This window comes from Strongylocentrotus purpuratus, unplaced genomic scaffold, assembly GCF_000002235.5.
Source record: "Strongylocentrotus purpuratus isolate Spur 01 unplaced genomic scaffold, Spur_5.0 spur5_scaffold_1, whole genome shotgun sequence".
NCBI lineage: Eukaryota > Metazoa > Echinodermata > Echinoidea > Camarodonta > Strongylocentrotidae > Strongylocentrotus > Strongylocentrotus purpuratus.
Genome location: NW_022145594.1, coordinates 32,750,507 through 32,766,573, shown reverse-complemented (window position 1 = coordinate 32,766,573; position 16,067 = coordinate 32,750,507). Strand labels below are relative to the sequence as shown.

Here is a 16,067-nt window from a genome sequence, read left to right as displayed (position 1 = left end):
ACGTTTTGTCTATCATATGAAATTCCAAAGTCGAAGGTTCCATAAAATGTCAGTAAGGGGTTGTGGTCTAATTACATACCAAATTTACAAGTCTATGTGTTAAAAGCTGGGGAGAAACAAAGCTTAGCTTAATAGTGAAGAGATTTTTCGATTAAAAAACCTCATTCATGCCATATAATTTGTGGATTTCTATTGAAATCATTTCTAGTACGTTAGAAATAGATGTATGGAAGAGCAATAGGGGACTTTGGAATAGGACAATTAAATAAAATTGAATGAACAGAAAATAAAATGGTAGCAGAATAATAAATCTTTGAGGAGACAAGTTTAAGAAGATGAATAAGGAAAAAAAAACGAACAGATCAAACAATGTCTACAGCCTTTCTTTCTGTTGACAAGAAATAAAGCGTGTTTCTGTTGTACTTTTCTGTCTTGAATAGTAATGTATTACCTGTTTTTGCTAATAGAAAACATAACTTATGTCTTAAGTTCAGTCCAGTTGAATGGAATTTTTTGGAATGTAATTTAAATTCAAATTCTAACTTTGCTCAAATTTCCTTTGTTATGATTGTCTTCACCAACACCAATCCGCAAACACGCACACTCCCATATACATACTCCCTTTCACGCATGCACATGCACCCACCCACCCCTACCCCCAATACACATACACGCACAATACACGCAACCACACCTCTTACATATGGAAAGCCGTTGGTGACTTTATTCACGTGCCCCAGACGTATGGAACGCGGCACACGTCTGCTAAATTGACCAATCACCGCCTGTTATTTAGCAGGCGCGTGCAAGGTGCAATAGCACACGCCTGTTACTTTATTAGCACACGTGTGCCTTTTCCCAGACGGATGCTGTTTACTGCGCATGCGTCTGGAATTGATCGACCAATCAGATACCTTGTTAAATATGGAGTTTAATGTGTGTGTGTGTGTGTGTACGGTGAGTGCATGCAGCGCAGACAAGCAAAAATGTGCCGGGCACGTGGTGATCGATGCACGTGGTACTCTTACCGTTCTTAAAAGTATTGACTTTGATTTCTATGTCAGAAAAGAAGTATACATTGTAAGAGTACTTCCATTGAGATTGGAACTTTCTGATGCAAAGAATAGTATGTCAAATTATAAACGAGGTGCCGAACTGCTATATATGAAAGTTTACTATAAAGCTAGTCTAGGGTTGATAAAGAAAAGGTAAGTCTAATATCATGAATGGTAGTTTCCAGATTTACAATCTATCATTCAGAACCTACTCTAATTGCAAATTAGGTGATATACTATACAACATGCAGTGCCATTGTGATAATATGTATGATCCAGTGTAGATACATAGTGTTGGAACAACAGAGTAGATCTCTCCCCCTCTTCCATCTCTCCTTTATCTCTCTTGGGTCACTCTGTACAGAGGTCACCTCACTCGTGGTAGGGGAACACACACTCTCTCTTTCTCTCCCTTTCTTCCCCAATATTCTCGTTCATGTTGTGTTGTTGAGCAACACTCTCCATTGGGCTAGGCTAGGACAGGGGGATTATTGATAGGAGGCATGTTTGCTTATCAGATTAGAAGTTGGAAACACTGTGAAGAGTTTGCATTTGCTTGGCACAAGGGATTGTCTGATCGACCATTATTATTTGGTAGTTTTCAGTCGAATAAACCTGCTCATAATTATCCCATATGCCTAATTGTATTTAAGGGTTGATGTTTGGATGTTGATTGGCTTATACTACAACATGTATTGCTGTATATTGCGTGAAAGTTTAGTTTAGTGGAAGTTATCACATTTCTTAGAGACAATCAATTTTAGTCTATATTTCTTGTCTTGTATATAGTTTATGATTATTCCTTTATATTTCTATGTCATATGGGTAGTCGAAGCATAATAATAGTGCAACAATTATAGGTGAATCTAATGCAGATTGCAGTATTGATTGATAAGCTCGTTTTCCTAAAACGATATTTACACCTGAGATTATATATGTATGTGTTGTGTGCTGGAAGAATACAACATATTTCTATGTTAGTATTATTATTTCTAAATCTGAGAGGATAATAGATTAGCGCGTTTAGATGAGATTGCCTAGGTATAATGAAGGTCTAATATAGAGTGAGGGTATAACGAATCACCGTCAGGGGCGTCTCCAAAGGGATGGGGGGGGGGGGTGGGGGAGTGGGGGATGGGGGTGGGGGTGCCGACAAGTCTTTTTCCCTACGAACTGTGAATTTTTATCCGCTGTGACGACTTCGAGAGTAACTACAACTACTATACTTGTATTTTCTCGAAGTTCACTTTCCTATAATATCAGCTTAAGAAATCAGAGGTTTGAAATTTTCGGGGAAACTGAATTCAAACAAGGTTTATAAGAGTCAACAACGGTACAACGAATCGTCTTCTTTCTCTAATAATTTAATGAATCGTCAAAGCTTCCGCGCTTCGCGCTAAAGGGGGAAACTGAATTCAGACAAATAGGGCTTATTAAGAGTCGAAAGCGGTACAATGAATCGTCTTTCTCTAATAATTTAATGAAACGTCAAAACTTCCGCGCTTCGCGCGGGAGGGGGAGAACTGAATTAAGATAAGGATTAAGAGTCGAGAACAGCTAGTACACCGAATCGTCTGCTTTTTCTCATAACTTAATGAAACGTCAAAGCTTCCGCGCTTCGCGTGGGAGGAAACTGAATTCACAAGGATTAAGAGTCGAGCACGGTTCAACGAATCGTCTACTTTCTCTAATAATTTAATGAAACGCCAAATCTTCAGAGCTTCGCGCGGGAGGGGGAGAACTGAATTCAGATAAGGATTAAGAGTCGAGAACAGAACACCGAATCGTCTGCTTTTACCATCATTTAATGAAACGTCAAAGCTTCCGCGCTTTGCACGGGAGGGGGAGAAACTGAATTCAGACAAGGATTAACAGTCGAGAACGGTACAATAAATCGTCTTCTTTTCCTAATAATTTGAGGAAATGTCTAAGCTTTAGCGCTTCGCGCGGGAGGCCTATCACCCACACCCCCGCGCGCTTGCTCACTACCGCCCCTCCCTAAAATAAGATCCTAGCTCCGTGTTTGCATTAAAATATATAGCTATGAATGCTGACTAAGTTGACGAAATAATTCGTATATTTGTGTCGTCGTGGGCGCATACGCAAGTACTATAGATAGTCCATAGGAAAAACAATTTAGCCTTTGGCCCCGGGTTTATAGGGTTACATTTGTAGATATTGGAAATTTAATTTTGTCGGTAATCGTTGGCCTCTACACCCCCCCCCCCCCCCACCCACTGAAAAAGGTCTAGCGACGCCCCTGATCACCATACTAGTATGAATATGATGTGTATAAGAACAAAACATATATAACATTATCTGTATGTAAGTGTTTATTCGATTTGATAATGAAACTGTTCTTATAATAATGTAGATGTTAGTTAAATAGGAACTCTGTAGGACCATGCATTATGGTTCAAGGCATGCCCACATAGATAATTTTGTTATGTTAGGGGTCGGGGCCAAATGCAATGAATTATTGATAATTTATTGCATTTTCTTTGTGTGTTTTTTTTATTGGGCGGCGACGCACCCTAGCCCCCGCTGTTTACTCGTACCAAGGGAATACTGCGGGGAGGGTGGACCGAATGGCGCAGCGTGGTCGTAATGATTTTTTTTTGGGGGGGGGGAGAGGGGGGCAGGGGCAGGATGATGGGTCGCGTACATTATTGGGGCACGCCTTTTTTCTTTATTTGTTCAGAAATGTACGTTTTCAATAAATGTTTTCTACAGATATTCGGGGCCATGTGGCGACCCCCGACCCCCCTCCCCCTGCGCCTACGCCACAGCTGTGGGGTGTTCCCTATCCATTATTTCGCTTTCTTATTATCATTTTGTTTATTTCTAATTTAATTTTCATTTAATTGTTTATGAAAAGCGACCCTCAACCCATTTTATGAATAGCGACCCTTAAACGCGAACCATCATCCCGGGCCAACCCCCCCCCCCCCCATCAGTCTGACCACGTAGTGCAAGTACATATTACCGACAATTTTCGTTCAAGTAGTTCATAGATGGCGTAGCCCGGTGTTTCACGAAGGGGGGGGGGCGGTGGGGTGTAACAGCGTTGCCATCTAGGGGCTGATGTATCATGTCCCTAACCCACAGCAAAGGAAGGAATCGACAGAGAGGGGGTTGTATGGAATTAAAGGGCAAGTCCACTTCAACATTTTATAACAAACCAATCAAACTAAAAGTTTGCAAAATCGGATAGCTAATAAGACAGTTTTGAATTTCTAATGACATGAAAAACTTTGAAAATCACAAGACAAATTGGCAACTCACTCATGAGTCTGTGACGTCATTCAGTCGCGGATCCAAGATTTCTTAGGGGGGGGGGCAAATTTGAAATCATGCGAGCCAAATATTGGTACGTAATGGTGACCAGCAGTGATGTAATAGGGGGTGGGTACAGGGACGGGCGAGCTTCCCCCTCCTTCCTCCACGAAGCGCGGAAGCTTTGACGTTTCAATAAATTATTAGAGAAAGAAGACGATTCGTTGTACCGTTCTTGTCTATTAATCCTCGTCTAAATTCAGTCCCCCCCCCCCCCTCCTGCGCGAAGCGCAGAAGCTTTTACGTTTCATTAAATCATTATAGAAAGAAGACGATTCATTGTACCGTTCTCGACTCTTATATTAATCCTTCAAAAATCTTCTTTGTCTGCTCCTTTTTCTTCCTACGTCCTCTTCCATTTCTCTCCTCTCTCTTATTTTTTTTGTTTTGGGGGACAGCGTTTAAGGGAGGACCGCCCCCACTGCCCCCACCCGGCCCCGGAAGCTCAGGGGTTTAAGGCAATAAATCACCGTCAGATGAGCATCTAAGGGCCCGCCTTAAACTCCTAGGTGGAATCCAGGGGGCAGAGCCCCCGAACGCTTAGGGGTTTTATAGGCATTTAATCACGGTCAGATGAGCATATTTTGATACCTCATTATTTTGTGCCACTGGCAGTTAACCATTCTTTCTTTCTTGCTCTCTTTCTTTCTATTTCTCTTTGATATACGTTTTTGTTAAGTGTGTGTGTGTGTGGGGGGGGGGGGGGGGAGAGCTCGAGGCTCCCGATCCCCGCCATTCCGCGCGCCCTGACATGTAGGCACCTCAAGAAGCATATTTTGTGCCTGGCTGTAAATTTAGAAATTTGTCATTTTCCAACAAACGCATATAAAAATATAGGTAATTTACTAAAAAGTGAGGACAAATCTCGGAAAAATTATGTCATTTTAGCATTATTTGTAAACCCCCGTTATGGAATTAGAAATAAACCACGTTTGAATTGTATCCCCCCCCCCCGTTACACCTTGTTGGCGGGAAAAAATCGCAACTGAATTCCCCTACCTTTCTTCTTTCTCTTTTTTTGTCTTTCCCTTTCTCTCCTCTTTACCTTTCCCTTCCCTTCCTTTTCTCTCTCATAGGTTGACCGGGGGGGGGGGGGGGGCAAGGGCCTTTCGGCCCCCATCCCGTTCCGCACGCTGTTGGAGGGATTAACAGCAACTGACCTTCCCTTCTTTTCACCCTTTTCTTTTCTTCTTCCTCTTTTTTGTTCCCTTTTAACTCTCCTCTTTCCCTTTTCCTTCCTTCTCTCTCTCTCTCTCTCTCTCTTTTTTTTTGGGGGGGGGGGGAGGGGGGGGAACAGCCTGGGAGGCAAGGCCCTTTTGACCCCGATCTCTTCCTCCCCCCTTTCTTTTCTTCTTCCTATTATTTCTTTCCCTTTCTCTCCTCTTTCCCTTCTTTTCCTTCTCTCTCTCTTTCTCTCTCTCTCTCTTTTTTTTTGCTGGGGGGGGGGGGGGGGGGGAGGGGGGGGGGGGGGGGCAAGGACAGCTCGGCCCCCGATTCAAAATTCAAGATTTTCGTTTGTCCATGACATCGAAATTCTCAAAACCTCAATAACTAATGATGGGGGGGGGGGGGAGGGGGTGGATGGTAGTATCTTCATTTGTTCATTGTGTATTATTTTTTTCCTTCTTTATACTTCTGTTCTGTGTTTGTTTTTAATATTTGAATGTTTAAGATATGTGTAATAATAATAATAATAATAATAATATTAATACTGTCTTGTTTACCCAGGGTAGCCTCATCAGTATTTATGCTGTTCTCTCTGAGGTCCCTGCAATCAAATTATAATAATACGATGTTGGTAATAAAGGTGGCCTATTTACCCCAGTTTATGGAATGATTTTGACAATGATTTATTCTTAACAGATCTAGATAATAGTATACGTTCTCAGATTAAAACAAAATAATAGTTTGCAAGTGTTTGTTTTACATGACTGCATGACTGCTAAAGTGTGTGCTACCAGGCGTGGGAGGGGCGAGGGGCCTTGCCCCCCACCCCCCCCCCCCGACAAAAAAGAGAGAGATGAAGGAAAATAAGGGAAAGAGGAGAGAAAGGAAAGAAAGAAGAAAAAGAAGATAAGAAAAGAGGTAAAAGAAGGGGATCGGGGGTGGGGGAAAAGGCCTTGCCTTCCCTTCCAGCCCCCCTTCGCCCCCCAAAAAAAGAGAGGAGGAAGGGAAAGGAACAGAGGAAAGCTATAAGGGAAAAAAAGAGGACAAAAAAAAATGAACAGGGTAAAAAAGGAGGGGAGATCACTTGCAATTAATCCAGCCAACGACGTGTTGATCGCGGGGCTGAAAGGCCCTTGCCTCCCCTCCCCCCTCAGCAAAGAGAGAGAGAGAGAGAGAGAGAGAGAAGGAATGTCGGGGAAGGGAAAAAGGAAAGAAAGTGAAATAAAATAAAGAGGAATAAGAAAATAAAAGGGGGAAAAGATAAGCTTTTGCGCTCCCTCCCCCCCCCCCCCCCCCAAGCGAGACCAAGCGCCATATACGCCACGGGACACTACTGGCGTACTCCCCCAAATAAGAATGTTGTGAAATGACATAATGTTTAGTAAATTATACTGTTTTATGAGTTTTAGGAAAATGACGAATTCCCAAAGTTACAGTCAGGCGAGAAGTATGCTTATTTATAGGTCTACATGTCAAGGCTCGCGGCACAGCGGGGCTCGGGGGCATTGGTCCCCCACTATTTTGAAATAGTAGATTCAAGAGAAGTAAGGAGAAAGTAAGAAAAATAAATTGTGACCTGCCAGTGTCACAAAATAATGAAGTCTCAAAATATGATCAACTGACCGTAATTAAATGAAATCTCGGAGGCTTCACCCTCTTGACCCCACCAAGGGCCCTAAGGAGTGCCCCTGAATGCTTATCTGACCGTTATAAAATGCCTAAAAATCCCTGAGTTTCTGGGGTATCGAAAAATGCTCATCTGAACGTAATGAATGCCCCGATAGCCCCTGAGTTTCCTGGGGCTCAGCCCCTGGACCCCACGCCAATTAGTGACCTACCTGTGTCATTAATAAGGTATCAAAATATGCTCATCTGAACGTAATGAATGCCCATTGCCCCTGAGCTTCCGGGGGCTCCGCCCCTAAACTCCTCACCAATTTGACGTGCAGACCTCAAAATAAGCATATTTCTCGCCTGACTGTAACTTTCGGAATTCGTCATTTTCCAACAAACTCATAAAACAGTATAATTTATTTTAAAAATTATGTCATTTTACAACATTTGTAAACCACTGAAATCGAATTAGAAATGAACCACTTAAGGAGGAGGCTGCCCCCTTCGAATTAGTACGCCAGTGGTGTCTAGTGGCGTATCTGGCGCTTGGTCTCGTTTGGCGGAGGCGAGATGAGCGCGAAACCATATCTTTTCCCCCTTTTCTTTTCCTCTTACTCTTTGTTTTCTTTCCCTTTCTCTCCTCTTTCCCATTCCCTCCCTCCCTTCTTTCTTTCTTTCTCTCTCTCTCTCTCTCTCTTTTGCTGAGGGGAGGAGGGGGAGACAAGGGCCTTTCGCCCCCGATCCACTCCTTGATGGAGGGAAAAATCGCAACTGATCACCCCTACCTTTCTTCTTCCTCTTATTTTTTCTTTCCCTTTCTCATCTCTTTCCCTTCCCCTTCCCTTCCTTCTCTCTTTTTAAAGTTTGCTGGGGGAGGCAAAGGCCTTTCACCCCCTACCCGAACCACATGTTGTTGGCTGGATTAATTGCATCTGACCCCCTCCCTTTCTTTTCACCTGTTTCTTTTCTTCTTTTCCTTTTTTGTCCCCCCCCCCCCCTGAGGATCAACAAATTGTTGGCGAGAAAATCGTAACTGATATCCTCCTTCATTATTTTTCTTATTCCTTTTCCCCCTTCCCTTTGACTCCTCTTCTCCTTTTTTTTAAATTTCCCTTTCCTTCCTTTTCTCTCTTTCGGGGGAGGGGGAGGGGGAAACAGCCTCGGAGGCAAGGCCCTCAGTCGCCCCCCCCCCCGCCGATCTCTTTTCCCCCTCTTTTCTTTCCTCTTTCCCCTTCCCTTCTGTTCCTTCTCTCTCTAGCTCTCTCTTTTTTGGCGGGGGAGGGGGGAGACCCCTTCGGCCCTCCCCTGGATCCGTGCCTGGCCGTGGGTGTGTCCCCCATCCAATATGTACTGACCTGAGCAGTTTTGTAATAGCGAACAGGCCCCGTACGTACTGATCGAGCTGAGCAGCTTTGTAACAGCGGACTTGATTGGTTGCCTTAAAAATCAAATTACGAGCGTTCTGCGCATCCGTCTGGCAAAGTAACAGGCGTGTGCTATCGCACCTTGCACGCGCCTGCTAAATAACAGGCGGTGATTGGTCAATTTAGCACCCGTGTGCCGCGTTCCATACGTCTGGGGCACGTGAATAAAGTCACCAACGGCTTTCCATACTTACACACACACACACACACATGCACATACGCACACACCCTCATGTGCTATTAGTGGCGAACGACTCATGCATATAAGAGATACACGCGCATTGAGAATATGTGAACTTTTAGGCCCTACCAGTACGTATTCGTTTATTCGATCACATTCTGCTGCCTAAACAAAAAGCTTACTAATGAGCCATTTTATTACCAGAATTCCATTTCATTTCTTAAAGACAAGACTGCCGTGTTCTTGTAGAGATAACAAAAGATCTAAGCTTTCTCATGCTTTTCATGTTGATTCGGAAAAAGATAAATGAAAAATAATTATATTGACCTCATATTCATCATGTAACTATAAATAGCTGAACAAATTCGAGCTTTTTATTAATATCATTAATGTTCATACTATAGGTATTTTTATTATTACTATTAATATTACCATTATTAGTATAAGTATTATTATTACTATTATCATTATTATTATCATTATCACTATTTCTTTCTTTTCGATGATTCCATGCCCCACAGTTTGCGTCAGTACCACAGATATTCGCCAAACAAAATATTCTTCTTCATAATAATCGTTTAATCAAAATATTAAAAACTCGTAATTCGTGAAAATGGCACGGTGCTACTTATCAACTATTCTGCTGAAATCGTATTAGCTAAAAAATAATTGATATTTTAAAAGCCGGTTTTGTTGTTGAGTGATCTTCAGTCACTGGTGAAGGAGGCATAGGGAGAGAGAGAGGAACAGATAGAGAGAGAAAAGAGAGAGGGAGAGAGGGGAGAGAGGGAGGGAGGGAGGCAAATGCCTCTAGCTCCTGTAGACTTGCCGATACAAATACAAACATATTTTTAATTTTTTTTATTTATCAGAAACAAAGTTTGACGAGACAAAATTGGCAAATATGAACTTCATCACCAAGTTGACATTTTGTTTATTGTCGTCAAGGCAACGAGGCATCATGAGTAAAACACTATGAGAGGGTTGATCCAGTCTATTTACAATATTTTTAAAGCGATAAGGGAATCAAAACATTCCAAGTGGGCCTCAATCCTTTGCATTCGGGAGGAGGTTTTGAGATCATGGGGATTAGTACTTGAATAATTTGTCGGGGGAAGGGGGTATACCGCCCTAGAAATGTTCCAGCATTATACAAGTTTCGATATTGGTTTGGTAAAAGTTGTTCTTTTGATACATCTTTCCACAATTCTGACGGCTGAAACCCAAAGGGGCGGAACAATGTTTATATTAGAACTGTAAATCTCATGTGACCCCTAGTGGGGTTATTTGTTAGGCCTGTAGATGATTTCAGAATTACATCATGGTTCAAATAAAACCGAATATCCACATATATTGTATACAGTCGTGGAGAAATCACACTTCGTGCATTTCAGATTAACCATTGCCAGTAAGCAGCCTATTTATTTCACATTTCATGAACCTAACACGATAGGTGACCCCTAGACCCCCTAAATGATCTTCATCAAAAGCCATATTTTTGATGATATTATTTATCTCGTTCTTCTCGTTCTTGTTCTTGTTCTTGTTATCCTTTTTCTTCGTATTATGATGCTGATTTTTATCATTATCATTATTTTCATCATCATCATCGTTAATAGTAGCATTATTATCATCATAATTGTTAATGTCGGTATCATTATTATTTTAAGTAGTATTATCATTGTGATCATTATTATCACCATTATCATCTTAATATTTTTCAATGCTTTGTATGAATCATGTGTTTCGACAGAAGCACCATCAGCCATGACTAACTTCACTGACATGTCTACGATCGTACCGGCCGAAATGACGCAAGTCACCGCCATGGCCGGCGAGCATTTCATATCATTCCCGTTGAACTCAAGGTTTCATTTTGCTGATGGAGGTCTGTGTTTTTAAAAATAAATTCTATGATGGCTATTAATCTATAAGCCATTAATCAATGAAAATGCTCTTTATTTTGAAATTATTATATATACGGTGTCACATTCAAACGGCGCGTCAAAGACGACACAGATTGCTAACGCAGTCCTACGTCAGGCGAATGACACCTCCCGCTCAACGTCCGGCGTTATAACGGCTATAATGCCTCTTGCAAATGGAGCGTCATTTTGCTGACGCATGGCTGAATTAGTGAATTGTGCGGTGTTTGACGAACCATGAGAGAGTGACATATTTAGGAATTGCCACAAAATGAATAAAATATGAACAGTACAAGGGTCATTTGGAATTACTGACTCACCCTCTGTATTTCTGTATTCCTTATCTGTTGTTGCACTATATAGTAGCATTTAATGTTCATAACAAAATTGAGATTATAAGGCCATTAGTAAAGAGTCTAAGCGTGTTTTTTCTCTCAATGAGATGTTTTATTCAATCATTCAGGATCAAAAGCGACTTAATGAAATGTAAAGTTTTTTTTAATCCTCCTAGTGCGCCTCTTGGTATGATTACTCCTCCTGTTACTTGTCAACTTTCTTTGCTAAGTTTTGTACAGCTGTACACTGTATTGTTTTAGCATAACACCAAGTACCAAGCAAGAATACAATCCGTGACCCTTTTCCTATTAGAGGCCGGTCCTCTGAAATTCAATTCTCTCAACTACACCACCTTTGTGTTTCCTATCAGTTCCTAGACTCCCACGTGACTGCGCTGAGATTCAGACTGGTGGACTATCCCATCTCAGTGGAGTGTATCCCATCTATCCCGATGGAGATGGTGATGATCCTCTCTTTGTTTACTGTGATATGGAAACGGACGGAGGTCGCTGGACGGTGAGAAAGATGATAGCTCAAATTTCAACTTTATCAACCCCGTCCACTTTTAAAATGATCGCAAAGATTTTCAAGAAACACTATAGCAAGTATCTTCGAATAATTAACCTTGCCTTGTGCGTCATCCATTTAAATATTTTTAAAAATTACAATAAAAAAAAAATCTATAGGACATACAATAGGGTATTACAATTTCCTTTAAGATGATTGTTCGAAAATGGATCGTGTTAAGAATCAACTTTAGGGCTATATATACCCTGTATCCTATTTCATCCATCAAAATTTTCCCACTCTCCGCCCTGGTGTCAACAGGTACCTGCTGATTGCTGGGCCCTCATGATAAAAAGAATCGATATTGGTTATTGATATTGATTTGGTTGATTTGTTTAAAGTCTTTGCCATCGCATTCTTCTTGGTCCACAATCTAGACTCAGTATCCTTATGATTGGAGCGAAATGTGATAACAACCACTCTTCTTCGTGTTGATACACTGTTCAAAAGTAATTACATACACTTTGATAATACACATCGCATCTTCAATCATCGCAAGTGTTATTAATGTTCTGAAATAATAATTAATACACAAACACACACACACACTCTCTCTCTCTCTCTCTCTCTCTCTCTCTTTGTCTCTCCCTAACTCTTTGTCTCTCTCTCTCTCTCTCCCTCTATCTCGATATCTTTCTCTACCTCTCACTTTCTTTCTTTCTCTCTCTTTCTATATCTGTGCCTATTTCTCTCTCTCTCTCTCTTTCTCTCTCTCTCTTTCTCTCTCTCTCTCTCTCTCTCTCTCTCTATATATATATATATCTCTATCTGTCTTTCCTTCTCCCCCTTTCCCTCTCACCCACTGTCTCTGTAGGTATTCCAGCGTAGACAAGATGGATCCGTTGACTTCTCTCTTTACTGGTCCGAGTACAAAAACGGTTTTGGAAACGTTTCCTCCGAGCACTGGCTCGGTAACGACAACATCCACCGTCTTTCCCGTAATAAGACCTACGAGCTACGGATCGACCTCGAAGACTTCGATGGACAAACGCGCTATGCCACCTACAGCAATTTCAGTATTGCAGACGAGGTCGCAAAGTACATCCTGGCCCTTGGCAGCTACTCCGGAGACGCAGGTATGTAATAGGGCGATCCCCTGCAATGTGTCCTGTACATGATATTATTCATTTTAATTCATCACAAATGTGGTTCCTCTTAGTATCACTAATATTATTAAATGGCCAAATCAATTAAGGTGTCTGCTTTCTTTTTTCTATGTGGAATAAATGGGGGTATGTCTTATTGGACCAATGCGGAATCGCGGAATCGTCCAAAGGTACAGTAATATGGTACTACATGATAAGCTATACGGTAATATGTTAATACGGGAGGCTAATTCGGTAAAACAGTTAACAAAACAAAAAGGGGCAATTCTGTATACTGTAATTTCTTAATATGGTTCATTGTGATACGGTTAAAAGGCCCTGTGGTGATACAATCATACATTTATACGGTTAAACAATAAAACGGTTATACGTTAATGGTGTCATGGGGGTAATACAGTAATTCATTTATATAGTTAATATACGGTATTACGGTAAAACGGTATTAACCATCAAACGCTCTCTCACAGTGACGAGGTAAACAACAGCGGTGTTTTTTTTTTTTGGGGGGGGAGGGGTTCGTTGTGGATTGTTTTTGTTTGCTTTTTTTTGTTTTATTTAACCCGTAAAAGGATATCAAGTCGAGAAGTGAGGGGTTGCAAAAAGTATCAATGCGTAATAACGAATGCTCCCAAACGCATCTGTCTGTTACATCGAAATACAGAAGTCACAGCATTCACCGATGGACGGACGAACGGACGGCTTCGTACAATGCATACACGCAGCCTTAAATCGAGTACGGAGAGATCGTGTATAATAGTGAACTGATTTATATCATGTGTATACCATACATCAATTTCTAATTTCTATGCAGGTGACAGTATGTCGTTTCATGCAGGTTATCCGTTTAGTACACTGGACCGCGATCATGATAATTCAGGGGGACACTGCGCCGGTCGTTACAAAGGAGGCTGGTGGTACAATAAGTGCCTTCGTGCTAACCTCAACGGCCAATACCTGAATGGTCTAACAGGGATGTACCACAAGGGTGTGCTCTGGGTTGAATGGCGCGGTTATAAATACTCCCTCAAGAAGACGGAGATGAAGCTTCGCCCGACGTAAATAACAAACGCCTGTCATAAGAAGGTGCCGGTTTGCCGCGGGTTTCGTAGAACACACCTTAGAGCACCACACTTAATGTTCTGTATCTTGTCACACATAGCTTCTCAGGCATTTTTCCTTTGATAAAGACACCAATTACAACACCCTCAAAACAGTGTTACTCATTTTAGTATTGGTTTAACGTGAAGGCAGTTATGCCGCGTTGCTGTAACAAGTGTTCAAAAATAATCACTTAAATAGATATATAATCCTACATTGTCGAGGGTAATTCAGGGAAAAAGCACTGTAATGTTTCTTACGGCTGTTTGAAAGAAGGAAACCTCAATTAGATCATTGCATGATTTAATTATTTTCTCCAAGAATTTTAACAAAAAGGATGCAGTGAATTATATATATGTAAATATATTGTAATTCTGTAATATTGTAATTCTATTATTGCAAAATTGTGTCCTGAAGTATGTTAAACTTTAACTCATGTCAGTGTATTTTACTTGATGGTCGGATGCCCACAATTATACAATTTTTCACACAACTGCGCCAGGAGTGACAATTTTGACAGACATAGCGCATTATAAATGTTCACTGTTAGTATTATTATTTAGGAAAGAAGCAGAAAAAGAGAAAACTACCACTATTGCGTTTTTGCACCTTGTACATACATTTATTATTAATATTGAACTGACGTGTTTCACAAACTTCATCATTGCTCATATTGTTATTAGTATTATAATTACCATAATTATATTGTAGAAAGCATATTTTAGAGAAGAGACTATATGATTCTGGATGACGGGTACCGTGATAAAACGTGAAGTTCTCGAAATCTCTCTTCTACTGGTAGAGGGACTACCTGTACAGTTTAGCATTGAAGAAGTAGGCTGCAAGATTGATGCAGTGAATTTTATTCATGTTTTTAGGAAAGAGGCAGAAAAAGAGACAAATACAACTATTTTGTTGTTTTCCTTTGCGCCTTGTATATATTAATATTGAACTGACATGTTTCGCAAACATTATCATTGCTCATATCGTTATTAGAATTAGTATGACCATCATTAGTGTATTGTGGAAAGCGTAATTAAGAGAAGAGACTATATATAGGGAATTGTGGAGATAGATATTTTACGAACATTCTTGCATTCTTGCATATAAAGTACCAGTCAATCTACTAGTCCTCAATTTTAAAAAAGACACATATTTATGATGAAATAATAATCATTGATTATTATGAAGTACCGATTTTCATGCAGCCCCATTCGTGTTCAATAATTATAACATAGTGTAAGAAGCACATCTTATTAATATTAAATTGTTTTGATCTCATATAAACAATCTCTCGTTTATATTTTCGTCTTTGTTGCTACTCTTCTGTACTTCTCATCATATCATTCTCATTTAAATAATTTATGAAAAGGCAACTCGAAGAAGTGTACAGGTTTTTTAATGTATTGGGTGTTAATGGGAAGATGAATTTTAAATACAAACTCTGAGGTATTTCAGATAATACCAAGAGAAGACATGGCTATGGGAAGGAAACCAAAAGAAACAAGTACACAATCCTAGGACATGTTGTGCAAGTGATTCTAATCCCTCCTTTTCAGAGTATTGACTCGTTTTATTGTCTCCAATATTTATTTTATTTTATTCGAAAACATATGAATTATGAATAGATAGATAAAACGTCTCCGGCATAACTTTTAAAAAACGTCGCAGGGCCAATTGAAATGCATTAACGTCTCTGACGTCAGCCGGGAAAGATTACCATTGCACCAAAATAAATGGTCTCAGATCATGTTGGCCTTGCCGAGCCTCCTGTGATTTTGGATGAAGGGGACCGAGATAAACCTTGAAGGACTCGAAACTTCTGTTGTACTGGTAGAGGGAATACTTGTACAGCTTACCATTGAAGAAGTAGGCTGCGGGATTGATTCTGGATAATCAAAGCAATAAAATAAGTAGCAAAATATCAATGAATGAGAGAGATAGAGAGAACGAGAGAGAGAGAGATCAAGTGGTAGAGTAAATACTTGTAAAGCTTATTATTAAAGAAGAAGGCTGCGAGATCGACTCTGGAAATGAAGTAGAATGATTAAACAAATATAACTTTTTGCTTTTGATCTGACAATCTAAGAGAGGTGAAGACAAGATACGGGGTGTGTGTGAGAGAGTGCGTGCGTGTGCGATATGTAGAAAGGGATCAAGTCGAGAGTTTGAATGGGTATGTGAATCTAAGATATACAGCGAGTCTCAGAAAAGGTGGACTGCTCGCAAAGTCTCTAAAATGTATATTGCAAAAACAT

At 40.6% G+C, this 16,067-nt stretch overlaps 1 protein-coding gene across 1 annotated transcript; it reads left to right on the top strand.

The window, feature by feature from the left end:
* The first annotated feature begins 10,544 nt into the window (after positions 1-10,544).
* LOC755206 (ryncolin-1-like) lies at positions 10,545-14,334 on the top strand. The gene is made up of 4 exons (XM_001188867.2): positions 10,545-10,665; positions 11,409-11,554; positions 12,420-12,681; positions 13,523-14,334. Exons 1-4 carry the CDS (start codon positions 10,545-10,547, stop codon positions 13,768-13,770), a joined length of 777 nt encoding a protein of 258 aa, XP_001188867.1. The 3' UTR covers positions 13,771-14,334.
* Positions 14,335-16,067: the final 1,733 nt, after the last annotated feature.

Coding starts and splice junctions, on each gene's coding strand:
- LOC755206 (XM_001188867.2), top strand. CDS start 10,545: ATGACTAACTTCACTGACATGTCTACGATCGTACCGGCCGAAATGACG. Junction 11,555..12,419: donor CGGACGGAGGTCGCTGGACG/GTGAGAAAGATG, acceptor CTGTCTCTGTAG/GTATTCCAGCGTAGACAAGA. Junction 12,682..13,522: donor CAGCTACTCCGGAGACGCAG/GTATGTAATAGG, acceptor ATTTCTATGCAG/GTGACAGTATGTCGTTTCAT.